The sequence below is a fragment of the Rhea pennata genome, chromosome 2 (assembly GCF_028389875.1).
Source record: "Rhea pennata isolate bPtePen1 chromosome 2, bPtePen1.pri, whole genome shotgun sequence".
Lineage (NCBI taxonomy): Eukaryota > Metazoa > Chordata > Aves > Rheiformes > Rheidae > Rhea > Rhea pennata.
Genome location: NC_084664.1, coordinates 40,658,193 through 40,685,898, shown reverse-complemented (window position 1 = coordinate 40,685,898; position 27,706 = coordinate 40,658,193). Strand labels below are relative to the sequence as shown.

The 27,706-nt window shown below is 35.7% G+C and overlaps 1 protein-coding gene across 1 annotated transcript in view; it reads right to left on the bottom strand.

The window, feature by feature from the left end:
* Window positions 1-27,706, bottom strand: part of KCNH8 (potassium voltage-gated channel subfamily H member 8) — a 197,030-nt gene that overhangs the window by 61,046 nt on the left and 108,278 nt on the right. The window contains exons 6-7 of the mRNA XM_062567830.1: window positions 16,236-16,393; window positions 10,408-10,615 (exon numbers count right to left, since the gene is read on the bottom strand). Of these exons, the coding sequence (XP_062423814.1) occupies window positions 10,408-10,615; window positions 16,236-16,393 (366 nt within the window). The remainder of the gene's footprint in view (window positions 1-10,407; window positions 10,616-16,235; window positions 16,394-27,706) is intronic.

The window sequence follows — 27,706 nt, the reverse complement described above, 5'->3', positions numbered from 1 at the left end:
ACAAAAAGATCAGAATTGTTAGACAAAAATATTGTGGCCAGAATCATCTTTTCCATTGTTAGGAACAGGAGAAAAAAAAAAAAAAAAAAAAAAAATATCAGCTGTGAATTAGGCTAAACCATTGGGCCAAGTCCAATGACTATAATGTTAAGAGAAAGAAAGAGAGTTTGTAGTCTGACTCATAGCAAAAGTACTTATGTGTGGGACTTCATGCAAGAAAAAAAATCTAATTTATGCAAAAGATTTAGTAAAAACAGGAAATTACTTCTCATGAAAAATTCTGATATTTCAAACATCTTTTTTCAGCTGGAAAATGTTGAAAAAGGGAATAAAATCTATCAAGCCCCAGAGCATCTGAGAAGCACGTTAATGTTAAACTGAACACAAGGGAGGTGTTTCAGGCGAGTTCAGCAAACAAGACTGCTTTGGCACAGCTCCACCAACACCTCAGTGCTTCAGTTCTTCAAATGCAAGACTGAATGACTCCCTCAAAAATTCTCAAATTTATATTATAATTCTTGACAACGTTTGGTATACACTGGTCTGAAACAAGAGATATAAACACAAAAAATATTTCCTAGACAGGACGTATTTTACATATAAGGCAGGCTGAAAGAAAGGGTCAGGTTTAAAGGTGAGAGTCCACGAGGCCTTCATTTGTAAGTGTTGGTGTTTAACACATGAGGACAGGTTTCTATATACACTTCTAGCACATATCCAGGTGAACACAGCTGTGTGTGTAAAATCCATTTTTACTAATTATTTTTCTCTGTGTTGGTTATAACAGATTGACACACAAATGAAAAAATCTCTGCTCATATTGTACCCAAAATTGTGGGCAGTTACGATGATATACAAATAGGAAAAGCCTGGATTTTCTCTTAAAAATAGATGACCTTTCTCAGCCTAATTCAAAAGTGTAGTTCAGTCAGACAAAAAAAAAGATTTTTTTCTTAACTATTTCTCACTGTAAGTTTCCCCAAACCATCTCTCAAATATATCCTATACCAGAATTGTTTTAATAATTCAGATGAGGTATCCAGCAAACTAAAGAAATGTTCAATGGTTGTTCTGAAACAAATAAATACACTTATTCACTGTAGATTCTTCCTGATTATACTGAATTTAACTATTTTAGTTATTGCAAGATTGGAAATTATGTGCCACAAATATTAATTCATGGAAAATGTATTCATTTTGCAATATAGGAAATACATTTCTTATATCGAAGGTTAAATTTTAAGGCAATCCAAACACCCATGAAAATATTGAAAAATTTTCAAGAAAAGTCATTTTCCTGTGGTATTAAATTCCTGTTTCAAGTGTCTTAAAATATTTCATCATTGTGAAATGCTTCAGTATCACAGTATTTCCTTTTCTTTTACAGAAAATGTAAAATGTAATAAATATGATTTATAATTATTGGTGAGATAGGTGATTTGAAATGTTTAATAGCTTCAAAGTGGTTGTCTTATTTAAGTCAATGGGTTTATTCCTAATTATTATTCATGCATTACAGTCCAAGGACTAATTATTTTTCTGTAATTGCTGCAGGGAATAACCCAAACTGGCTGGCTGAGTCACTAAGATAGTGACTCCAAAAAATATTTTACTAGAGTTATAGCCATCAACCATTTCCTTCATATATTAATTCAAAATGAATTTTCAGCCGATTAATTCACTTTTTTCCTCCCTTAGACATCAGAAATAGACAGGTGAACAGACATATGCATATTCCACGCAAGAAAAGGACCTTCAGTACCATTGCCCGCCGTTCAGCAGAGCCTTACAATGCATTTACTAAAGTGAAGATGGCAGTGCTCAGGAAGGATACAGTTATTTCTATTCCTTCTTTTAAAATAACGGCCTCTTTAAAAAATTAGAAAGGATCACAGATCCGAAGTAACAGGTACTGTTGTTTGTGATTGCAAAAAAAAAATAAAAATACGAATAATCAAAAACATAATGAGCAGACTGATATGGAGATGAAAATCAAACATTCAGGTACAGTGATGACAGATTGAGATGAACGATTGATTACAGCTAGTGAGTGATGGTCTATGCAATTTAGTCAGCATGAAGTTCATCACTCTTCTGCAAGGTTTCATAATTCTTTACATGCCAGCTCTCACCTGACGGATGTGTGTGTATGGAATAGTGAAGCTGGCCCAGTATTTTATGCTAGAATAAAGCTTTTTTGGCCAAGAGTCTTGGAAATTTATAAGTATTTTCATAAGCTGTGAAGAGGATCCATCTATGAATGCAACAACAACAACAACAAAAAACCACACTAAACCATTATTCCCACACCCTGGACATACACGATCAAAATGGACCTGGGAGTGCATGAACATTTCTCTTGCCAGCAGAGCGGGAGCAGACATAAGCTGCAGCCATCCTCGAGACTCCAGTCACAGTAATCTTAACTCTTAATAAACCGAACTTGTTGAAACTACTGGAGTTGGTTTGGTCCAGACTCAAACTCCTGGAGGTAAGCCTGGAATCCAGAAATATGAACAGCTATCCACAGGCACAGACCAGTTATATGACCTGAGTCAAAAAATGACCGTTCCTTAGTTTTCTTCCCTGTGTGTTATGCTAGCTGATCTTCTGATAGCCCCAAATTCTGGAGTTCTGTGATCACTCAGAATCTCGTCTTTCACAGTTTTTTGAAATTAGGTTCCTTGATATGAAAAGTGCTAAGAGTGTGTTTCAAATAGGAAATTTAGAGGGTTAAAAAGCAGACCAAAAACTGTACATTTAAAAAATCTCATTATTTTCATACTTCTTTTTGTTCTGCTGTTTGAGTGCTTGGGTTTGATAAAAACTACTCAAATCACATTCAAAGACAATATTAAGTTTCTAACAGAAGAAAATTCCGTATAGAGGTAAAGCTGGAATGATCCAAGTGAATGACATTTTATTAATAATTAAGGCAGTGCATATATGAAAAAGGAAAAAAAAAAAAAATCCTAAACTCTTAACTTTGTTATCAACTTTCTTGTCACTTGTAGCAAATCATTTAACTCCTTTGCAAAAGCTTTGTGATGCATGAATATTTACCTACTTCCATTATGAGAATTAATATCATTTTAAAATACAAAGAATCAGGAAACTAATTGTTGTTATACCAAGTTGTATGTTATATCAACCAAGTACAGGAGTAATGACAGTTGTTTTTCCAGTATAATTTCTATTATCGCCTATTACATGTTTATGCTGGATCCAAAAGCACCAGAAACATTTCTGGCTCATTGAAATATAGTGTTAGAGAAAGAACTAGATATGCACATACCTAAAAATAGTCATTCCACTGAAAATAGGGTACCCTGAATACATGTACTAGTGACACAAATATCTATTCTTAAGGATATGTTTAACCCCATATATTCAGAATTTCTGGCAGAATTGCTTAGGACATCAAGAAAGCTAATGAAGTATGCCTCAGGTTTCTTAAGATCAGCTTGGGAACAGGTTTCTAGCTCTAAAAATTTCCCGAGCCATAAAATTGAAGAGAATCCCACTAAGAACAGAATTTAGGAGCTCAAGATCAAGAACATACCCTTAAGTTTGCATCTGAGGCTCTAGGCAGGGAAGAACAGAAGTTCATCCCAACCAGCCAACTTCTGCATAGGGCCAGAAGTGCACTGTCTCGACACGAACTTCTCTCACAGCTACATCCAGTGGAGGTCCCTCAGCCACCTCGTCCTATGTCTAAAACCCCAGAAGGGCTCAATAAGGAAGGCATATGTACACTCATGCTCTTTCTTTCTCACTCACCCCGTACAGCTCTAGTCAATTCAATTGCAGAAGAAGGATTGTGTGGACTGTTCTTTCCCCTAATACCTCACTGGTATAAGGAAATGTGAAATACTCTGATCTCTGCTCTCCTCAGCCTAAGAGAGTCCAAACCTTCACATCTAGCTCTGGCATTGACCCCTTGTCCGTTGAAGTCTAGTCAGTTTAAGGAAAGAAAATGAAGCCCTCAAAAACATTTGGTTTGTACATTCCTGTCTTCCGTACCTTACTCACATGTTCCTATGCCCAAGCTATTCTGCTAAAGGGAAGGAAAATTCAGTAACAATATCTCTTCCTCTCTGCAGCCAAAAGAAATCAGTGGCTTCTGTGTTGCTTTTCAGCAGTATAGCCTCCTTCACGTCTGTACTCTAGATTCAGGTAACACCAAGCTGCTTGTGCAGAACAGGAAGAGAGTGCAAACCACTGCACAAGGTGGCAGACCTTACTGGCACAGACGCAACACTGGGCAAACACAGTTAAATGGTCAGCAAGCTCAGCGCAGGTAGATACATGAGTTTATGTCAATACTACTAGTGAGAACTCTAATAATTGGTACATATATGTCCTCCAGCATCTGTGAAGAGGGATAACGACTTCTCTGCAACCGAAACCAAGGTGTCTAAGCCCTGAGCAAAAGGAACTGAAGATACAATCCTGTTCTCAGTATTTCATACTGGCTCCACTCAGCTGCTATGTAACTCATTTGGCACCCAAATCTCCCCATTCATTGTCATGAAAACTAATTCAGGATATAAATCCATCACTGGGAGCCAGATATCTAAGTCCCTCTAAAGGCTCTGACTAAGTGTGTGGTAAACCAAGAGAGGAAACCTTTATATTGCAAAGTACATGAAAGTACTATGGCGAATGAATTCTTGTTTCCAGAAGTCCTGTGGATTACAAAACTAACAAGAAATGAAGAAAAATCTGAAATGAAAATTGAAGTATTTTATTAAAATAAAGATTTAAATAAGTGAAGAATAATCTTTGTAGTCCTGATTTTAAAGCTCCTCCCAAAGTAAATGTATACCCTTATCTTCTGTATAAGCACAGGTCATTTATGTATATTTTTAGTTTAGTTCTGATAACTCCTACATAGATAGAATGTTATAAATATTACTGTGGTTGGACTAATAAAAGGTTATAGCTGAATTTCTGGTGGACAGGAAGGAAATTTTTTTCAAGATGATTACACAAATTATACCTGACAGCTTTGACTATCTAAGGGAGGCAGTAGCCTGACTCTTGGCCTTCTCCTAATCTCCTCGCTGTATCCAAGGCAGCTGAGTTTCAACAGCTCATATGGTTCTCACAGAATGAATGTCTCTAGCAACAAAAAACATCTTCAATATTTTCTGTTTCACGTAGAGACAGATCTAAAAGGCATTTTTCATATTTGATAAGAACTTGAAGTGAGGTAGCTTGGTACATACTAATTCAAAACAGCTGACAGCCGGTAAAGACCCTATGTTGTAATCTAATATCAGTAAAACCTGTGGAAATGAGAGCCAATGTACTGAAATCAATGGAATTAGAGTTGTAGGAACAGTCAGGAGCCTAAACACAGTCTAGCCTCTATTTGGTGTCCGCTAACCAAAAATAATCTTATTTTTACAGATTGCAGAAAAGCATGCTGCGTCTCAGTTAAATACCTGTTTCACTAGAGAACAAATGAGGGGAACAATGTAGAATGTAACAGCAAGGGATTTAAAAAATGGAAAAGTAGGAAAAGGAGCCTAACACTATCTCAGGTGAGTGGAATGATCAGTCTGGTAGTCACATTTTTATCAGACATTAGTCAAGCTGTTGCATGTGGAAAAAGCTTTTTTTCTGAGACGGGGAAACTTGCTGAGGTAAATGTCTCAAGCACCTGACGATTCACAGTGCCCAGCTTGCATATCTTCCTCATATTCCATGTAATCAGTTAAAATACTAATACCAGCGCTATGCAGGGAAAACAGATTTTAACACCGTGCTGCACTGGTAAATGTTGCAGTGCTACCACATTACGACCCTTCATGAATAATATTCCCAGAAACGACATCTTTCTCATTTTGCACCCAAGTGACCAAAATTTTAAAGTAATCATTATTTTAAATTATTTGTAATGAGAATGCTTTCTGAATGAGGACAAAAAAATGAAAGGAAGGCTTACAATTAGGCCCAGTAAGAGCACAGCAAATACACTTTTCTGCTCTTTGTATTTTCACAGGGAGAACTATCACTCCCATTGCCCCAATCCAAATGCAAATGAAGTACCTCATTTGTTTAAATTAGCCAGAGAAATAGATACCAGGAACCAAATGCTTCTCCCACTTAAGTCAAAATTCTGAGATCAGGGCTATGGTGCATATCTGATAGCACAGCAAGATCCAAAAGTATTATGTTAAAACAGTGCAGCTTTAAAATGTTGGGAAGACCTTGATCTTGATTCAGTGCTACAAGCTTTCTGGGGAAACACTAAATGGAGGAAGGATGTTGAAAAAACTTTCTTCCTTCCTCTACCTTCCAACCAAAAATAGATTCACAAGTAAAAAGTAAAGAAATCTTGGTTTTGTTCCTGGCACAGTTTTTCCTCCTTAGAGCAGATCTTCAGCTGGATGCTAGCTGAACACTATTCTTCACCCACCAGAGAACAACAGAAAGCATACTTTCTTTTTAATGTTCTTTTTAACAAAAAAGTAAAGGAGTGATATTTCTGGGTTGATTTTTTCAAATGTTGTCAATTAGAAGGCCTCCTAATTCCTGCAAAGGAGTTTGATTAAGGTCTATTAATGGAAACCGAATATCCAGTTTGGGTATTACCGTATCAAAACTAAAAAGTCTGACAATGAAAATCTGTTAATACCAAATTAAGAATCATGCTCTATTGTCTTACTTGCACTAAGTAGTCAGTTTCAAATACTCAAATTCCTTTTGCTCTTCTTTGAATTCTTATCACATTGTCTATATCTTTATTAAAATATGCTATCCAAAACCATACAAAAAAACTTCAGCTGAGGCCTTGGCACAAGAGAACAGAATGCCTCCTTTGTTTTTCCATAGCACTACTTTTATTACCGACTGAAGCAAGATTTTTCCTATTTGTATTATTCAGTTTGTGAATCATTGTAAAATCCAAATCTCACTTTTCTTGGCTAAATCACTCTTGGCCCATACTTTTCTCCCCTCAATACATCTCCTACATGGATGCTGTGAGGTATATGGTGCGAGACTGACGTAGCACTCTCACCACTTGAAGTTTCCCTAAGATTAAAAGAAATGATAGCTAAAATTCATCATCTGTAGACCATCAGAGTACCAAAAACAGCAACAAGTAGAGGGCCAAGACCTAGCTTCATTGTATTTCACCAGCAAGTATCTTGTATGTAGAGAGCAATAAGATTTGCCTAGTTTGACTGAAGAAATGACACAATCTTTTATTACTGATCATACACGTGGCACATAGGTTTAAACTTCATAGGTCCTATTTTTTTTATTTTTATTTTTTTTTTGCAAACTAATGGCTTTTTGCCAGATGTTTGGGGTTTTCTGAAATCCCTACTCCCTTTTCTTTTTTTGCCTATTTCCAATATTTTAACCTTCTAGAACTCTTCTCCTTAGAAAGCAAAACAGAAAACTAGCCCCCAAATGCTTTACTTAGTACTAGAAAGAACTGTAGAAATAACCGTATTGACAGATACAGAGCTAATATCTCATCATCTGGATTTGCTGGGCAATAATGTATGAGCTTGCTGAGCAGGAGTCATTGCAATGCAATTTTATTATATATTTATAGTATCTAAATATTTCAGAGTCTATCCATGAAGGTGATAGAAAGACTTTCCAGAGGAAAATGCAGAAGCACACTTTCTTTGGGGGAAAAAAAAATCCCTTTCAGGCTGTAAGCTCAACAATCAAGCAGTTTTTCTAGGTAAGGAGGCTAAAGCCTAAGAGCACACACCTTTAAGAAGTGCTTCAGTCCTTGTACAGGTGCATTGCCTGTGGCTGCCCAGGAAACAGTGACGAGTCTCATGGTGAGACAAGCCAACACTGAGAGGTTGTCAAGAAGCTGTTCCCACCTTGGGCCTCCACTAGTCCACTCCACTTGATCAATATGAGAAAAGCTAGTTACAAAGCTAGCATGCTTCGTTGAGACCCACACGGGAGTCCTGTAAAGGGGTTCTTTTCTGGACATGCTGGGCTTTGTTTTAATGAGGCTCTTGGTCCATTTGATTGGCATTTGAATTTGATTTCAGTGATGTTGACATTATCCAAGAGAAAACAAAACTGAAGGGTGAAGGTCAATGTTTTTGTAGCAATAACTGCCACAAGCTCAGGGGAAGAGGGAGGATTTCCTGAATCCAGCCTTGGAGCAGGCAAAAGGCAGAGGGGTGGGCTGCCAGGAGGCAGGGAGGCAGCTTGTCCCCATCACTCTTGCTGCACTGTTTTGAGATCAGCTATCATTGGTGGCCTAAATAATCTGAAAACGTTTCTTCATGACTGCTTACTGTCAGACTGACTCTTTTTGTTATTATTATTTCTGGATTTGTTTTTCTGTCATCAATATTTGACCAATTTGGGCACAGTGGGCTTTCTTTGTATTGTCTCCCCTACAGCTGCAGTCCTTTCTTTGTGCGGTTTGCACGCTGCAGGTCACAGAATGGGTTTATAAAAGCAAGGAAAATAATGATAATAAAAAAAACCCTAGAAGAATAAAGACTCCCCAGAGCTTCCAGTAACCCACAGGTAAACTGGAGAGGTGTATTTAATAGATCTTCTTTCTCCTTTTCCTCTTTCTGATCCAACATCCTCACCTAGAAGAAGGTCAGGCACTTTTAATGTATCTGTTATTTTTCCTTCAGACTTACTAGTATTCAGTCTCTAATGAGGTTAAGGAAGAAGTAAGAAATTAAAGGAGATAAGAATAGGTGATATGATAGTTCAAATTCACCTTACTGAGCCCTTGGTCACAGGTGATTGCTTCATGCCTCCACCAAACATTTTTCCTGACAGGAACACATATCTCACTATTAGGTAGCTAATTTATGAAAAATATGCACACTTCTTTTTTTCTCACAGATTACATACATAGTCTAAATTATTCATGCTCTTTTAATTGTGTCTTTAGTACTTAGCAGCATAAAGAAAACTAGCACAGTTTTCTTCTTCCAGTCAATTTTATCGCTGGTCTTGTTTCCTCTCCTGTTTAAATTAACACATAATGGGTTTTAGGCTAAAGGTAAGTACACCTAGAATCAAAATGATGAAATATAAAGAAACCAAAAGAAAAAGAAGAAAAGAGGATGATTGATATTGATATGCCAGTTGAGAAAAAGAGCAGAAGAAATTCACCTGAGCAGAAAAGCTGTAATGACCTATGAAAGTGTAGCCAGGTACTGCTCGATCAGGTAGCATATTTTCAACAGTATACAAGTACCTAAGAGTGTCAGGCTCATATATAAGATATATTGTTTTCCCATTGCACCATCATACATGGGTGCAATAGTTAATAATAATACTAAAGCTTAAAGAAAAAAAGAAAGTTTTGAAATTTAAAGAATCAATCTGAAACAGAATCAGAGAAATCAAACAGGCTAACGGGGGACTAAAAGCAGGATTAAACACGAAACGTCCGAGAACCTTCTATCCATTGATAAATGCCTCTTCGCCAGTAAAACAGCAAAACCTTCAAACCAATCAGACAAACAATATTTTTGAAAACAGTTTTTAATACAAAGCATTTTAGATCCTATCTCTTTCAGCAAGTAATGTGCAGCAAGCAATAATTAGCATACTTGAGGGAATCCCTCTGTGGAAAACTTGCATAATTCATAAAACCAGGATGAATGTTCTCATCTAATCTTTTGCACTGTCTGGCCCTGTCCTGTTCGATTCTTCAATTTGCCCCAAATAGGTTCACTTTTAAAAATGTCATTTCTACTTTTTCCATTTGCTGTTCCATTTTTAATCTCTTTTCCTGGATTGTGCTGAAATTCAGAGAACAAATGTCTTTAATAAAAGATTACTCACACACTGGCATTTATTTCCTATTGAATACTTCTGTTGCCACATTAGACACAAATAATTTGGGCAGCTCCTTCACTACAAGTTTAAAGCAGCCAGTGATCTTTAAAACAAGACCAAAATACCTTTCACCTCTCCCCCAAGTCACTCTTCCCCACTGAAAATGAATCATCCAAACAAAATTCATATGTCAAAGTTCAAACACTTAAAAGATTAAAGGAGAATAACTATTTCTTGTCTAAGTAGATAGAAACAATTCTCCATTTACAGTTTCAGTCAAGACTTCTCAAGATTTAAATTTTCACAGTCTTGAGAAACATAAATTGCATTATATCTATATGTGTTTATATTGAGTCAAAATTCAGAGCGAAAATTTCCATACTTTAATTGTTATGTAGTTAACTTTAAAGAAATATATACATGCAACATACAACCTTACTTGCTAGAAATTAGAGGACTTGAGCAGTTCCTTGCCTCTACAAGTAGCACTAAACAAAAGCTCAGTAGTTAAACTGAAAAGGACACAATGAATGGCTTATAGATCTATGTGTATATGTATACACACACACACACATATATATGTATGCAAGAAAGAGAACTTACCTATGTCCCAGGTAAGGGGATTATTCTGCTCCATCTCCCTTTTCCCAATGACATACCAAATGCAGGCCATCCAGTGAGCAAGCAAGGCAAACATGGACATAAGAAGCGTAAGAACAATTGTGCTGTGCTGAGAGTAACGATCCAACTTCTGGAGGAGACGCAAGAGGCGTAACAACCGGACAGTCTTTAGGAGGTGGACAAGAGAAACCTGGGAGAACATAGAGAAAAATCAAGTAGTCAGCATTTGAATTCTATTACACAGTTCTTGTGCTTCAATGAAAGGAAACTCCATCTTCTAAAACTCCATAAATTTTTGCCTTCACTAAGTTACTTAGCTGCGTATTATGGTTAGTCTAAATCTTAAGACAGCAGAAAATGGCAAAGCTGATAGTTAAAAAAAAGTGTTTATTTCTGCTGTATTCTGTACATAGGTATACACATATATATATATATGCACATACATGTTTAGTGTTTCTGATTTTAACCAAAAACATCTGGAACACTGGGAAATCTTTCCTTTTGCCTTTTTTTTGATCCAAAGTCTCTTATTTTGGATTTAACTTAAAATTTTGTGTTTTTGCACAAATAGATACTTCTCCACTCTAGAATAAAAAACTTAATTGTCAAACTCACCAAGGTTCATTTGATTCCAGTATGAAACCACAAAATAACTATTCTCAGACACACAATTTTTATCATCGTTTTCAGTTTCTGCTAACAGCCAAATAGTAGGCACAACACAATTTAAGTACCTATGAGATGACACCAGCTGGATAATTAAGCTTAGAAAAGCAATAACATGGTGCTGACATTTTGAAGAATAAGGAAGCAGAGAGATCACTGCAGAACTCAGATTTGTTCTTCAGATTTAAACCTGTGTTCAGGGAACTGGATATGTTTTACTGCTGCAGACTAAGTTGAAGTCCAAAAGGGCTTTTATTAAGTCTCCTGAAGAGATCCTTATGTAAAAGAAAGTGTTGATTTTCAAGTGTATGTTGCTAAAACAGCGCCTGTTCTGCTTAGCAAACTAAGTGTGTATCAGCTTAGGAGGTCTGTGGGCACTGACTCCGCAGAGAAGATGCAGTGTTATTCAGCAGTGCCCAAAGTCAGTAGTCCCTTGACCCTCCCAGCCCCTCCAGAGCATCCTCCAACCTACATCCACCCAGGAACCTGCACCACAACTCATTTTACATAGAATATACTTGGCCCGTGTTTCACTTGTTGGATAGAGTTAGCAAACAACATGCAGAGTAGAACATTTTTCATTTACTTTTTCCAAGATCAGACAGGCACAATTGTCGTTAACAATAATAATCTTTTCCCTCATTAATGATAATGAGATGTTAGGTTTAATGCTTACTGGACATCTGACTGATACAGGATACATACATCAATTGACTGAAAGAAAAATAACATCAAACTTCACGTCTTCTGACAGCACTTGCAGACCACAGTAATGAGCTCTCTGAAAAGAAATTCTAAAAGCACAGCTGGATCAACAGCCTTTTGTTTTCGCTAATCCAGAATAATGTGAAGCTTTTCTGTTTCTATTACCAAAATGATATTCTGAAATCTTAATTTCACTGGTGTGAATTCTCTCACAGAAGTTCAGGTTGATTGATAAATTATGACATGGGGAGTATTTTAGATTTTTTTCATGACATACTCAACCAGTCATTGACTTTATTCCAATTTAAAAAATTTTGAGATTAAGTGACAACCCTGTAAAAAGCAGAAACTCAGCCCTGCCACCTACGAACATTCCCTTTATTTTGTCCTACAGTTTAGATAAGCATAAGGAACCCTCTTGTAAGCTTCTTCTTTTTGTGCAGTATTCACTGCCTATTATTTCAATTTTTTCTTTAAATTCTCTACTTTTACATTATCTTTGTCCTCCACTTGGCTCACTCCTTTGCTTTCCAATTCCTTCCATGCAATTCTTTCTTCTTCCTCCCTGACACAGACACATTTCTATCTGTTTTCCTCCTCTAGCCCCATTGCTCACCAGAGTGATTCTACCCCATGCTTATTGCCCTCAGAAGCCAGTTGCAGAGGGGTCAGTCAATACAGGGAGAAGTTGGATGGTCAGCTTCCTCGTGACTGCATTTTGGCTCTCCTTGTTGCATGCTTCACAGAAAGGGGTCCCTACTCATGACTGAAACTCCAAGATGTTGTGGGAGTATATGTATGTATACACGTATGCATACATGTATGTATGTATATAATGATTATATATATGTGCCATGCCCTCCACATTGGAGCCCTTACTTTTACCAGGGTGCCTATGTCCTACTGCAGTACAAACAAATAGTGATAGCCAAGGTTATTTTTAAATCAGATTCTTATAAACAAGATATTTCTAAACAGCTGTTAAAATAATAAATGTACCCAGCCATAACTTACAGTTATAAAGCATGATAACCACTGTTGCTATTTAGGTGTTACTTGCATCTAAATTGTGACTTTTTATTAAGTTACAGAATACTAATAGATATGAAAACAGTGGATCAGTTATAATATTTCTTTTTAAAGAGGAGACATATTTCATTTTAAGGCCAAAAGACCTCCTCATTTCAAAATAATTTGCTCATAAATTTGAACACAGATGTAATAAATCATGCATAATTGCATTGAATTTTCTCATTAGTCATGCCAAACACTTTTCTTCTATTGTGTCCAATCTGTCATTGGAAGACCTCAAATGCCAGCAGGCAGCTTTCTTTTCTGTGTCATAAATTTAGAAAGACAAAATGAGGAGTCAGCACTCATCATTGTGCCTATGTAGATTTTGCTTTGCCCACAGATATAAAGCCATCTAAATTTTTCATTTGGCTAATTGTTTTAGACTAGCAAGGTTAACCTTTTTCTGTCAAAATGACAGAAACAGAATTTTATCTAAAACAAATACAGAAGAAATGATAGTCCATAGCACTGAAAAGTAGTGAGAAATAAAGTTGCTACAAACTAGTGAAGGAATCTGCCTGGAGGAATCATCTCCTGCAGCAAAAAAAAAATAATAATAAGAAAACATGATACCTTTTAAAAAAAGACTAGCGGCAAGGATTTTTAATGCTTTTTGTTTATTTGCTTGCTTGCTTGTTCTTCCTCCAAAAACGATTTTCTTGCTCTATGCTACCAGTAGATAGGTGCAAACAAAGTCACTATAACTAGTGGTCAATAATCTGATTTTTACTTTGGCAGCATTTCATACCACATTTGCGCAGATCCTGGTCTGTGGGATTCTTTATGTCAGATGGATACAAGGATAGAAGGAGCTGGGGAGCTCAGCAGGCATGGAGATTAGGAAGGAGCATGCACGAAGTCTCAAACCTCCAAAGATTCATCCATTTACTGGTAGGGCAGAGTCTCTGGAAGGTTTAAAGACAGTATGACATTTCCTAAAGGTCCCCTCTATCTTTGTTCTGAAATATCTCCAGTGATGGAGACTCCACAGCTCCTTCAGGCACTTTGACTCCACAAGTCTCCAGCTAGTGGGTTACATTTTTGTGCCATACATAGTGCTTATGTATGGCACTATACCTAGCTTGCAGAATTTAGACCATCCCTAAAGTGTTGGCCTTTGTGCCGGGGCCTGGACAGCAAAGGAGTGAGATGCTCCCTGATGCCCCTTCTCACCGTTCTGTTGAGGCAACATCTGAGAGTCGATGGAGTGAAAATCTGAGAACAGATACGAGGAAATGGCTCATTAAATCAATGAAGTCCGTAAACAGTGGAATGTGATAACATCTCCCCCCACTCCTGAAACAGTTGATAGTTGTTATTATCTAAACAAGTATGTTAAGCCTTATCTTGCCACTATGGGAAATACAGTACAGTAAGGCACTGTGTTCCCTTTGTGGAATCACACAGAAAACAACACAACTAAGTTTGGGAGGGGTGATCGCAGTGTACAGACCTCAAATTCCTGGATTCTCTTTCAACTGCCTGAGGAAAGAGAGAGTTAAGCCTTCACTCTGCTCTGTAGTGATTTTTACCGTGTAGCAGCCAGTTAACAAAGCTAAGCCAAAACAAACTAAGGAAGTAGATTATATATTGCAAAAAAAAAAAAAAAAAAAAAAAAAAAAAAAAAAAAAAATCTTTAGTGAGGACTCTTGGAGCATGCAGGAAGCTATGTCTGTCAGACATTTTTGTTTTCTAGGTCAACATGTCTATTATGTTATCTATTATTTGAACTTAATTATCTCATTAAGGACCTGCTACTATCAGAGGGACATTTCAATGCCCAGGATACTCTTAGTCATTGTATTATTGATCTTGAGAAAAAAGTTAAAAGGTGGACAACAGAGGTGTATTATTACATTATAGTAGCATTTTTAGTAATGTGACTTGACTGTAAAAATAATTATGAGACAATGCTTTCTTTCACTAAATTCATTACTATATGTGTATCAGTCTTCCTGATGAATAAAAAAGATTTTTTTTTCTTTTTCCCTCCTTAAAGGAAAAGATCATATCTGGCTTATTCAATGTAAATTTTTTAATGGAAATCAAACAAATTGAGTTATGCTGGCTATTTGGATTTGTTGTAATGGTTAAATTGAGCTAGTAGTATATTTAAACAACTTACCTACTGTTTATAAAAAATGTGATTTAAGAATGTGGAACTACTAATTGCCTGATATTAAAAGTTACTGCACTAGCATCAGATTGACAGTTCTTAACATAACAAATGAAGTGAAAAGAGAGGTCGGCTAAGGAAGAAGAACTAAATGGATTAAAGCAAAAAGGATACCTTACACAGAAGGTTTCATGACTAGTGTTTTTCAGTGGTTTTTATTTTTATAAATCTATTCTACATCTATGTGCTTATCTGTAACTTACATTTAATGAAAATGAGATCAAGTAGATCTATTAATAGAAGATCACAATACTAAGAATTAGAAAGTACATGGTTTAGAAGTTTGAGACTCTTCTGTGAACAATCTACAAAACTGAGAAATCACTGCCAACATTTTTTTCCAAAATTAAACTTTCTGACTCTGTATGTGGTTTTTTTGTTGTTGTTTAGTAGATCCTGACTTTATTAAAGCAAATAGGCCTATCAGAGGAATAAGCTGTGTCTCAGTATAAGTAAAAAAACCACAAATGTAATCCATTATAGCTTGTAACATTAAGTAGGATCATCAGACATCAGACTCACACATTTTTCAAAGTGGCTTAAATATTTTGTCATTAAATTCCTAACAAAGCTGAACTGAAACCAAAATCAAACAAAGTTAATGAGAATTTTAAGTAGTCATCATCTCAAATTTCATATTTGATGTATTCTGAGCTGCTTACTTGGCTGCTAAACACACAAATAAAATAGGGATAAGGATCATATATTAATATTTTCATTTGAGTGCTCACCACTGTTCCAGGGGTAATAAGAAATAAGATTGCCTGCTGAGTGAAGAATATACCCTACTGACCATAACAATGATCTACTTACGCACAATAAAAATTTATGAATCTTGGAAAACTATTAAGGATTCAAGTTATAAAGCAAAAGAGAACAAAAGTTATCTAGAATTGCATTTGGGTATACTGAGTAAAAATGAAGTTAACATAAATGCAATTGTTTATAAATTAAAGATAATTGAATGAGAAAAAATGATAAATTCATAGCTTTCAAGTAAATGAACGACCACCTTGACATCAAACCTTATAATAGCTAAATCAACATAAAAATACATTACAAAGTATCCAATGTGAAAATACATTACATATCAACTTATTTTACTTCATTTAGTTTTAGTCGACAGATCTGCAAAAAAACCCTACCTTCTCAAAAAAAGATCAGTTAAAAGAGTAGAGTTAGTACTTACCACAGTGACGTTGAAAGCATAAAGGAGATCAAAGGGCAGTGCAGCAATTAAATCAATGATAAACCAGGTAGTCACATAGTGGATACAAATAGATCTTGCTTCAAATATAACTTGGCCAGACTTGCTGACATATGTTGTTCGGAAATTTAAAATAATATCTGCTTGACAAAGAAGAAACTGAATCAGAGACAGTCACCTCTTAGTTCCTGGGGATGTCAATGCCCACCCCAACACTGAATGTTTTCATTATGTATGGCAAAGACCGGACAGAAAAATCTGACACATAAACCAATAAATAGATAGCAAGAGATCCACATACATACAGTTAGACCAATGGATGCACAGTTATTCTCTTCTGTAAAAGAATGTTAGCTAGAAGAACATTTCAAACATTTAATTCTCACTGATTTCAAAGGAGCTTGAATTAAAAAATGCATTGTTCTTCAATCAGTATCAAATATTTACAATTTTTTTTGCAACAGTATATTTGTGTATGGAAAATGATATGATTACTGTATATAAAGCCTATTGACATTTATTTTAAGATAAAAAGCATTAACTACTCAATTTAAATATGTAATCAGAACTTTATATTAGTGATAACTGTCCTGCACAGAGGACAAGTAATGTCATCTTCAAGGATAACCACTCGTTTAGCAGCAGAAAAATGCTGAACTCACTTGAAAAAAAAAAAAGGCTTTTGTGTTATGGAGGAGAGAGCAAGAACAATACTAATTTCTTGGTGGCTTGCACATTTTGCACATTCCTATCTCGTGTTCAAGGATGAATGTCTTCTAGTATGAGCTATAGTTTTGACATGTCTTGCCAAAACATGTTAACACTCAAAGAAGAGCTAAGCTCTTGACAACAGAGTATCAATTATTTTCACATCCTACAAGATGAAGACCTGTCCTCAAGCTATGTACCCAGTTCCTACCAACATTCAAGAGAACTACTTGTATAACTTATACAGTGTCAAAGAGTGCAGCCAACCATCAAGGTTAGTATTTTACAGCAACATAATTAGCCTGCTGCCTTGCAAATTCTAATGCCTCTTCTTGAAGAGCATCTCATAAAAGAGGAAGACGTGATCCCAATTGTTAGAAAGAAATTCAGAATATAATTGACTTTTTTTTTCATCATAAAAGGCTGCAGGGTGATGGTCTTGGCAGGATCTTGGTCATTCTTTTACATTTAGGTTCTAAGAGACAGCTTTCTAGATATTAGTCCAGTGTGTAACAGAGCTGTGAGCTGTTATTTATACATGTTGCCTATCACAAAGCATTAGAAGTAGCGAGCTGCTGTGCTCTCTGCCTCTGTCCACAGCAGCACCGACTCCTTTCTCTCTGCTAGGCCATGTACAAGAGCACATGCCTCCAGTGGTCTCCAACGTGGAGGTGGCAGCAGCTGCTGTTGGGGCTGGCTCTGCACCACGCTCAGGTGGGATTCCACAGCGGCTTGGGAAGCATTCGTTGCCCAAGTAGATGTTTCTTGTATCCTCTGGGGAAGAGGAGGTAAGAAAGCCAAATAGAAGCGCCAAAAGCCAGATCAAGCCTCTGGCACACCAGTGGGGTGAAGGTAAATGAAGATAAGGTCTGTCTTGTAAGTGGAAGTAAACACAGAACACAAGCATTTCATAGGTTCTGTCTATTTGAAGGCTTTGTTTTCTTTTGAGCTAGAATTATTTCCTGTCTTCATAGCTAGCTTCTTGTGTTTTGTGTAAATCTGCTCCAACTCAACACATCCTTGAAATAAAGCAAGCTAGGAAGTCCTAAAGAATAACCATACCTTGCTTTTGTCTCTCTGTAATTAAAAACAGAATGAACGCTAACAGCATTGTAACTTGTATTTAATGCAAATCGTGTCAGAACTAAAAAGTTTGTAGCAGGAGGATTATTATTTAATTTACTCTTCGTTTTCTTTGCAGTTTCAGTGACCTGAAAACTTCTCTTTCTACTATGCATATGAATAAATGTCTTATTCCCGATATGCCTCTTATTCTGCATTTTTAATTCAGTGCCTGACAGATGCCTGTAATAACCAGCATGCAGGAATGAATAGACAACAAAACTGAAGGAGAGCTCTTCAAAATACCACACGCAAAGTATTGCTACCATTAAGGCCATAAAAAGAGTGTCCCTTTGTCCTATTTGCAAGCTTTTGTATGACCTAGACAGCAAAACACAAAAATGGATATTAAAAATTTCCCCATAATTTATTAACAAAAAAAAATTAATCAGGAACAGCTACAAGTTACTAAATGTCCTAGAAATTTATAGGTAGAATTAATTTTGACTAATATGAATGCTGAACAAATAAAATATTTATATTGGCTTAAGTGCTTTCATCCTTAAATTCACAAAACATAATCATTATAGAGGCTTTTGCCTACATAGAACAGGTACACTAAAAAAAAAAAGGAGTAAACATTTATGTAGCATAAAATGCTCTCTATAATAAGCCAGAATTTATCAGTTAGGTTAGTTTTGGTTGCTCTTGGGTATTTTTGTATGTATCAAAGGCATTTTTCATTTTTCCCCATCGTTTCCCTCTTTCTCATTGTAGTTTTTGTTTTCTGTGCCATGAGTTCTGAAGTTGGAACTTCAGAATTGGCTTTGGAAATGACACTTGTCTACGATGTTGTCACTATAGTGAGGACAACCAGAGAATAGACTGTAAGCACTGTAAAGGAGAACAAGAGTAGTACCTGAAACAGTTCATCTTCAGTGAGAAAATCAACTTGGCATAAAACAACCTGACATGTTATAAAAGCTCAATGGAAAATCCTGCCTCATTGTGAGAACAGGAATTGCCATCAGTCTACATTAAAGCACTACATTAAAGCAATTTTTCACATTCAAATTTCATTTTAGAACATTTTGTACTAAAGAAACATTAAAAGTGGAAGTTGTTTGACTCTCGTTACAGTACAGATAAAAGTATCACTCTGCAGGACGGAAAGGCTTGGACTAGCACTGTCCAGGTTTGGAACAGGCAGATCCTGTATTTGATAAGAAATTCTTTTTCAATACCTGATGAACACAGATATTCAAATGGAGCAGCCATACAATCCATGCAAAAATTACTGTTGAAGTATAAAGCTTGCATTCTTGTTCTCGCAAAGGAGTTTGAAAATAGAAAGCCATCCACCTACTTACTTCATCTAATTTCTTGCTCTTTTTAAAAAATAGTATAGTAGTCTACCACTGAAATAAATTATTACCCAGGTTTGTGCAGGAAATCTGTTGCAGTCACTCAGTATCTGTGACTCCTTTTCCATTTTAAGAATAGCAATATCAAGCTTTCTTTTGCTTAGCACTTTAGTGGAAATATATTATTCAATGTTTGCTGTGATGTGCTGCTTGAACATTATGACAGTGACAGCTGTGATGAACCAAGGTAAAAATCCTCTAGGTTTCTAGTGCACATGGTAAGAGAATATTTGCCTAAAGCAGTGCCAAACATTGGTAGAACATTTTACAGAATTATCATTTTTATAGTCTCTTCTAATTATACTTGGACTTGCCTTGAGATATTAACTTTACAAATTTCTGTTATGCTGGCTGGTGTTCTGAACCACAAAATGATCTGATGAAATTCATCGCTGTAATAAAACTCTGTCATGTTTTGTAAATACACTTGAACTTTTTTTTATCTAATGGCCCCCTGATGAAGCTTCAAAGTTCCACTTTCTAAGTGTTTTCCTTTAAATTTTGTGTTGCCATCAGAGAAGCACTATTACAACAGATCAACTTCTAGAAAATATTAATTAGACTTCAGTTTTCAACTTGTACAACAAATGCCCACTTAATCAGTTTCACTGTCATATGCACATCCTTCACATAACCTCAAAGAAAGGATAGTTCTGATAAATATTTTGCAATTTTATAAAAAATAAATGTTAATAACTCCAGTTCCTGTTTGCTTTGTTAAGTTATTCAAAACGGATGGTAGAAATGATTTTTCAGCTGTATTTCGTCCTGCCTTTCACTCTAAAGTTGTTCTTTTATTTTGCCAATGAAACCCAGGCACAAACAGCGCAGGTATACTTGCTTGTAAGGACAACTTGTGCCAGTGAAAAGAGAGGGATTTATTGAAAAATATCATCTGTGCATATTGCGTAGGATGACAAACACAGCATCATAGCTGACTGCAGTTCAAAAGTTATTTACTGGTTCTTTTATATGCTTAGTAACAAAACTTCCTCAAAGTTTCTAAACAGTAATGATTTCCAAATACAGGATTAGGAAATCTGTACTAATTTGAGATGTTAGTGTTGCAGTCTTGTTTAAGTGGACAAAAAAAAGAGTTAAATCGGTTACTTTTTGGATCTGGAGAATAGGATGTTATCATACATTGTGAAAAGATGGCACAATCTACAGTGTTTGTTTGGAAGTATAAAACAGACTGTTACTGAAGACTTCAAATACTTTACCAACATATATATTAAGCATACATTTTAAGCATGAGTTAACATTCAGATCATTAAGGAAAAACAAGAGACTATCCTAGGTTAAAGAAAAAAAATCTATAAAATACTAAATAGCTTAGGAAATGTAAGTGAAAAGTAAAAATATCAGTGATTATCAAAATTATAGGTTGGAAAGTGAGAATGAAATATAATTAAATTTAAATGACCAATGGGACTGAAGACATGATTTGAGCATTAAAGTCCATTTACCTCTGCTTTTCCAAAAAGATGAAAATAAAAACTCTCATTGTGGAAGGAAGTAGAAGATTTATCCCTCTAAATGATACTGCAGATCATACAGAAAGCTTATCAGATAACAAAGGAGATATGACACATTTTCAAATAAATTTTTAAAGATAAAATTCCACCTAAGATTCTAAGTGGAACCTGCCAAAAATCACTCTCTGAAACAGCAACATTAACTTCTACTAAAATCTCATAAATCTAGGGAAATGCCAAGAAAATGAGAATTAGCCAATATCAATATTTCAGTGAGGGAAAAAAAACTAAAAGTGATGTTCCAAAAAATAGTAGATTTGTTAATGACAAATTAAATGAAAGAGCTTTGTTCACTCTGGCATATACAGCAAATGTTTAGTAATAAGAACAACATGTTAAAGTATAACTGATGCCTGAATTTCATGTAAGGTGTGAAGTCAACACAGTCTTTTGCTGAGAAAACTGTATCTGATATAACTATCAAGCTAGTTGATTGCTGCAGAATACTTAGATGCACTCAAATTATTTGACCTTGTATGATGTAATTGTAGCTTAAAGACGTCCATTATCCAGAATTAATATGAGATGCACCAAACAAAAGACAACCTCTCCCATTCCCTCTCATTTACCCATTAGAGTTGAACTGTCTAATTTAGTAGAATACTCAGAGTTCAGGCACAATCCTCCAAATTTTTCTAGATTCAGTGCAAAGCCTTAACAAAAAGCTTTGATTTAAATACATATCTGAGGGTAGGTGGCTCCACAGATCAAGGTCTTGCAGAATATAAATGGACCATGTTTTGAGAACTACTGTTTTCATTCAACAGAGTCTTTAGACTGAACAGAGCATATAGCTAAAATTGGAGATAGAAAATTTTTAAATTAGAGGACTAAGTAGTCTCAGCTGGCTTTGCATGCTTAAAGCAATCAGTTGAAATTTTCTGTTTTACAATTAAGACGTGAAATGAGTATGGTTTCATATGATCCATAATGAGCAGGAAGACCAGTTCAGCTCCACAGATCGCTAGTAGAGTTAAATGGTTTCTATTCACATTTACAAATCTTTATGGTTGCACCAGCTGTGCACATACCTGCTTCACGTAGGTTTGCTTGATACAGGATTTTCTTACTTATTCCACATTAGTTTTGAGAGACAACTAAAGCTTTAACAGAAAAGGAGATAAATACTTGTTTTAAATTCCCCTAAGCCATCCAGTACACCAAAGGCTTATCAATGTGCACATGGAATTTGATGTTGAAGATTGAAGAGATTACAGGTTTTTCTATGTGGTACCCCTTTTTGTTTTCTTATCAAAGTAATTTAGGACAACAGTCCCAGATAACTTTTACTTATATAAAATTGCATAGAAAATGTGCCTCTTTCTCCATCCGAATCATTAGATAGAAATCCAGACGGAGACAGGTGAATGTGATCCATCTTTTATTTCTTGACAGCCTTCTGAGCTATATTTGGATGTAAACAGCTTCTTTGTCTGGGCAACTTTATTTACAGCTTAACTACTAGGCTAAAGGACTTACTGAGAAAGCTGAAAAGGAAAAAAAAGTCCTAAGGCAAGATATTTGTTAAGACAAAGAAAACCCCCTCTGTGAAACAAACTTAGAAACTGCCATTTCTCCTGAGAGATTTTATTATTTTTAGAAATTACATATTCCATAGCCTTTCTGGAATTACTACTTGAAAAGCCAATAACTTTTTTTTTTTCTTTTTATATAAACTTTTCCCATCATTAAAACATTGAGCAACTAGAATGGTAGAATCAGAATCACAGAATCACAGAATCGGTAGGGTTGGAAGGGACCTCTGGTCCAACCCCCCTGCTCAGCAGGGTCACTTAAAGCATGGTAGACAGAGTTGCATCCAGGCAGGTTTTGAAGATCTCCAGAGAAGGAGACTCTACAACCTCTCTGGGCAACCTGGTCCAGTGCTCTGTCACTCTCACAGTGAAGAAATTCCCCCTCACGTTCAGGTGGATCTTCCTGTGCTTCAATTTCTGCCCATTGCCTCTTGTCCTGTCACAGGGGACAACTGAAAAGAGTTTGTCCTTGTCCCCTTGACACCCTCCCTTCAGATACTTACAGACGTTGATAAAATCCCCACCTCGTAACCAAACTGAGTCATTAAGAAAGAGTAAAACATCAGAATACTGATACTCCAACCTGAGAGATCATTTCCATAAGAAGCGTAACACACGCTGTGTTAAGATGTGACTTTGCAGAACACCAGATACAACTGGGCCCAGACACATTGCACGGAATCAGGACCTATGCTACCAACCATAGTCTCTGTCTATAGTCAGAGGAAGAAGAGGCATGATCCAGTGTTAGCTATAATGTCTTATCTTTTGGAGATGTCTCCCCATTTCTGTTTACTGCGGAAGGAGCCTGAGATGACAAGGTCTTCAACTTAGGTATCTGAATGAGATGGTATGAATCTGGATCTTGATGTGCACCAGCTATGAGGTAGTTTACTCCATTTTAAAAGTACCAGTTATCTTTCAGGGCACTCTAAAAGTACCCATGGAATAGTTAATACATTATAAGTGTTATAAGTGAAGCTTACTGTGTACTGACTTCCTTCCTTCTGCGGATGATGCAAACATAATTAAGCACAATTTGAAATCCAGCACAAACATCAATACGATAAAGCTTTGAAGATGTGAAACAACTCTATTGTTGGCACTATTGATTTTCTTAGTACTGAATTTTGCCAAATTTGTGTTTCAGAAGTCCTGAGATGAGGTGGATTTTAAGAATTTTTTAGAGAGGTATGGCACAAACTTACACTTGTAATGCAGACAAGAGGGTTATTTAATCCCTGAGTGTGTTGTTAAAGTATACCTGAAAAGGTTAGTACCTTTGAACAATTAGTGTCTCAAACGTTTTTTATAAGAAATATGTTTGAATATATCCTAAGTATACCATAATAACCAGCTTCAGCCTGTGCAGGCTTTATCCTCAAAGCTCTATTTTATATACTTGTTTCATACTAGGACAAGAATTACAATTTCTTTTGTGTTTCAGCAGTTCTCACAACACAAACAGTGATAAACAAATCATTAATAAGCAAAACTTCTTATTAAATGCTAGAGACAATAAATTCTTCAGCAAGAAGGAGTTATCTCACTGGGAAATTTTTCCATATAAATTGGAAAAAAGGCATTTAAAATCAAATGTAAGCTCCCTAGGTCATGCCTTGTGCTCAGTAATGCAGAACATGGGAAATAAATAACATCTTTGATAGGATCAATACTATTAAAAAGTTATCTAAAACTAAAGCAGGAATGACAGCAGATAATGGGTTGATTCATGACATTCTGTGCCAAAACATCTAAAATGTCTTTGCATGAAAATACTTGATATAAGGAGGAAGCAAAGGAAGGAACTTCTTTTTATATTCTTGTCTTCATTAGGAAAAAGGTTGGATTCTTAATTCAAGTTACATAATTTAATTTCATTGAAAACTAGAGAGCAGAAAGCTGAATCTCACACAAATTAGAGATTAAGATAAAGTCTAGTCTATTAAATTGAATTGAGGAATGGCCTGCTAAATCATGTAAAAATTATAAGATCCTTGTTTTGCCTTGTTTTAGCACAGACGCATCTGTTTCTTAACAAACTCCTATACATTTTAAGATAGGTGTGACTCCTGTTGCAGACTTTAACTGAAACAACAGGCTTCACTCCTTAAAACAGCAAGCACTGAAGCAGACCTGATGACACTCAAAAAAGATAACCCAAGATGACCAATTTCAACAGGTTTGAAACTATCAATTATGTCACCCATGCACACACAACCCTCCTCTCAGAAGATTTTGGTAAAGCTTTGTTCAGTTCTTTCGGCTCTAATTTCTATGCACAATCACGTCATATTAAAAAAAAAAAAAAAAAAACAGCTGCAAATCAATAGCTAATCACCATCAGAAAGATTGCTCTTTGAAGATCGCCCTCACTGAGGTGTCCGTGATTCTACTCTGGCTGTGGTGAATTTTCTAGCTTCCTATGCCCTCATAGGCTCCTTTTACAAGCATGCTTATTCCCTAGATCCCCCTCCCAACTCTCTGGTTTTCCCCTCCTGGAATATGATCTTAGCTCCTCACACACTTTGACCACGCACCCTCGTTGATCCAGTTCCTCTTTGCTTTTCCAGCCCAGCTCCTCCTGCACTCTCACTTGCAGAATGAGCACCTTCTCTTATCAACCCTATGCAAGGTAAACCAGAAGCTCTGTTAAGCACTAAGTGACTAAAATACATGTAGAGAACACTGACAGTGCTTGACAAATCTCATAATATTGTTTATATAGTTTTGGTAAAATCAAACTCAAATTTGAATCTTGACTCTGGTTTTTATTTTAATTATATCCTGTGCCTAAGTAGCTCAGCTCATGGATTCTCTCAGCCTATCATTTCTATTACTGTTAAGCGCATACCTTTATTAAAAAATATTTTTCTTGTAAGTTGAAATGTATTTTCTCTAAAACCTATATGAAGTTGCACTGAAAGACTAAAGAAAACGACTATATACAAAACAATAAAGCTATTTTCATCTGTTAAAATACCTACACTCAAAAATGCTAATATACATACAGTTCCAGCTCCTAATTTATTTATGCATTTTATTCCAGTTAAGCTCTTATAAAGTATCCATAACAGTAAACATCAGAAGCCTCAGACCAGCATTATCCTAATATCTTCCAAACTCTGAATTAGCATCGCTATATGCTTTTGTCACATTTGCGTTAAAGTTTTCTAAAGCCTACATTGTGGTTTAAATAAAACGTTTTAGCTTATTCCTTTCTTCCTCAAGTATTCTAATGGGATTTCCTCACCAGTTTGTTCCTTTCCTTACTTAAATATTCTAATGGGTTTTACTTATCTATTTATGCTCTGTTCCTTTGAAAAGCCGTCTTACTTCACAGCCGATGATAAATCAGGTGGGAACTCTTAGTAAGTCAGTGTTTTGGAACTGTTTGGAGACTCTTCCTGAGCTAAAGCACTGTAAGACAAGCTGCATCCTTTGCCAATCTAACCCTTTCCAGATTTCTTGTGAACTTTGTGTTCACTTCACACACATACGTACACAAAAACACACACACGTACACACACATACCTTAAATCTTAGTGGTATGAAAATAGCAGTATAAACTGCAGTCAATGAAGAGGAATAAATGGTTACATAAAAAATTGAAATTCTACTCAATGCATAATGCAGGTTAGATTCCTAAATGAAAAAAAAAAAAAAAAAAAAAAACAAAGCAAAAGCCATAAATTGATATTCTCCAAACTACCCTATTAAAACTTAAGATGTTTTCCAGAATAATTTCCCTTTACTAACTTCAGAAGCAAAATTCTAAAATATATATGCTGTATGATCTCAATTTCTAATCCCACATAAAAGAAGACAACAACCCAAAAAACACGATAATAACCCAACAGTAAAAATTTAACCAGAGGTCAGCTGAACCTCCTTATCTACAAACAGGATTATTTTCCACAAAGCAACTGATTTTCCCATGCCAACATTTTTTTTTTCTCTTTAGGATTCATTTTTTTAAGTCCTTCTGGGATTAGGCATATGATCAAGTCACAGCAGAATAACAATGTAGGATTAGTCAGATGATTCAACAGCTGCCCACAACACACATTTAGTTTGCAGAAAATGCTAAGTAATGTATTTTGGCTTACCTCTCTTTCACTGTGAATTAAATGAAGTTCAAAAATCCTGTACCTTCAGGGCAAGTAGTATACGTATAAGCAGTAACCAGGGGATTGGGTGAGGTACGGTTACTTATTAGACTACAGTAATTCAATCCTGTGCTAGAGACCTAGATGATTTAGCTGTATTAATCTCATCAATTTTCAGAGCAGTTTCTTGCAACTCCTCCTTCTCTTAGATGCTATGATTGGCTCTTCTCTTTTTTCTGTTATTTTTTCATCTTGCTTTATGTGATTTTACATTAATTGTTTTTAGCTAGCTACACTTTCCACAACGTCCAAGCTCTTTGATCTATTTGATTATTTGAGCCAGCCTTATTTAATTAAATGTGGCTAATGGTATCAGAATCTAGCCATAGAGCTTTTAGGAAGGATTCCAGGAAATATAAGCTCTATATTGTTTGAAAAAAAAAAAAGCTTATCTGTCCCTGTAAACTCTTATTTTTTTCTATTCTATCGCTGCAATAAACTTAAATATTCTTAGTAAATCTCCTTGGTACAATTTATTGAAACAGATGTGTGATTTTCAAGTCAGCAAGTCTCCCCTTAAAATGACTATCAGCACAATTAGCCTGATGGTTTTATTCCAAATGTTGACATGATAAGGTGAGGGAGATGATTAATACAGGAAAGGAAAATAACGCTTATGCTAATATTTTACACCTGGTGTTTAAAAGTCTGGGCTACAATAAAGTCAAATAAAACTTATGAGAAAAAATATCAGGATAAATATTTTTTTAAAAAATAGAACTTATTTTAATTGTTTAATTGAACTACATTTCCAAAAATAACAAGACTTATCAACAACTTATTGCTGCTGCTGAAAGAAGTTTAACAAAATTATAACAAATGGACAATAGAGACTAGGTAACAAATCAATATAAGTATAGAAAACTTGACTTGAAAGTCTAGACCTGTCTGGGGAAGGGAAAGAAATCACTGGTAGGCAGGGTTAAGGAAAATTACAGTTGTAGATATATTAAGAACTAAAGAAATACTATTATGGAACTTCAGTTCTATTATGTTACTGACGTTCCATTACTAGAG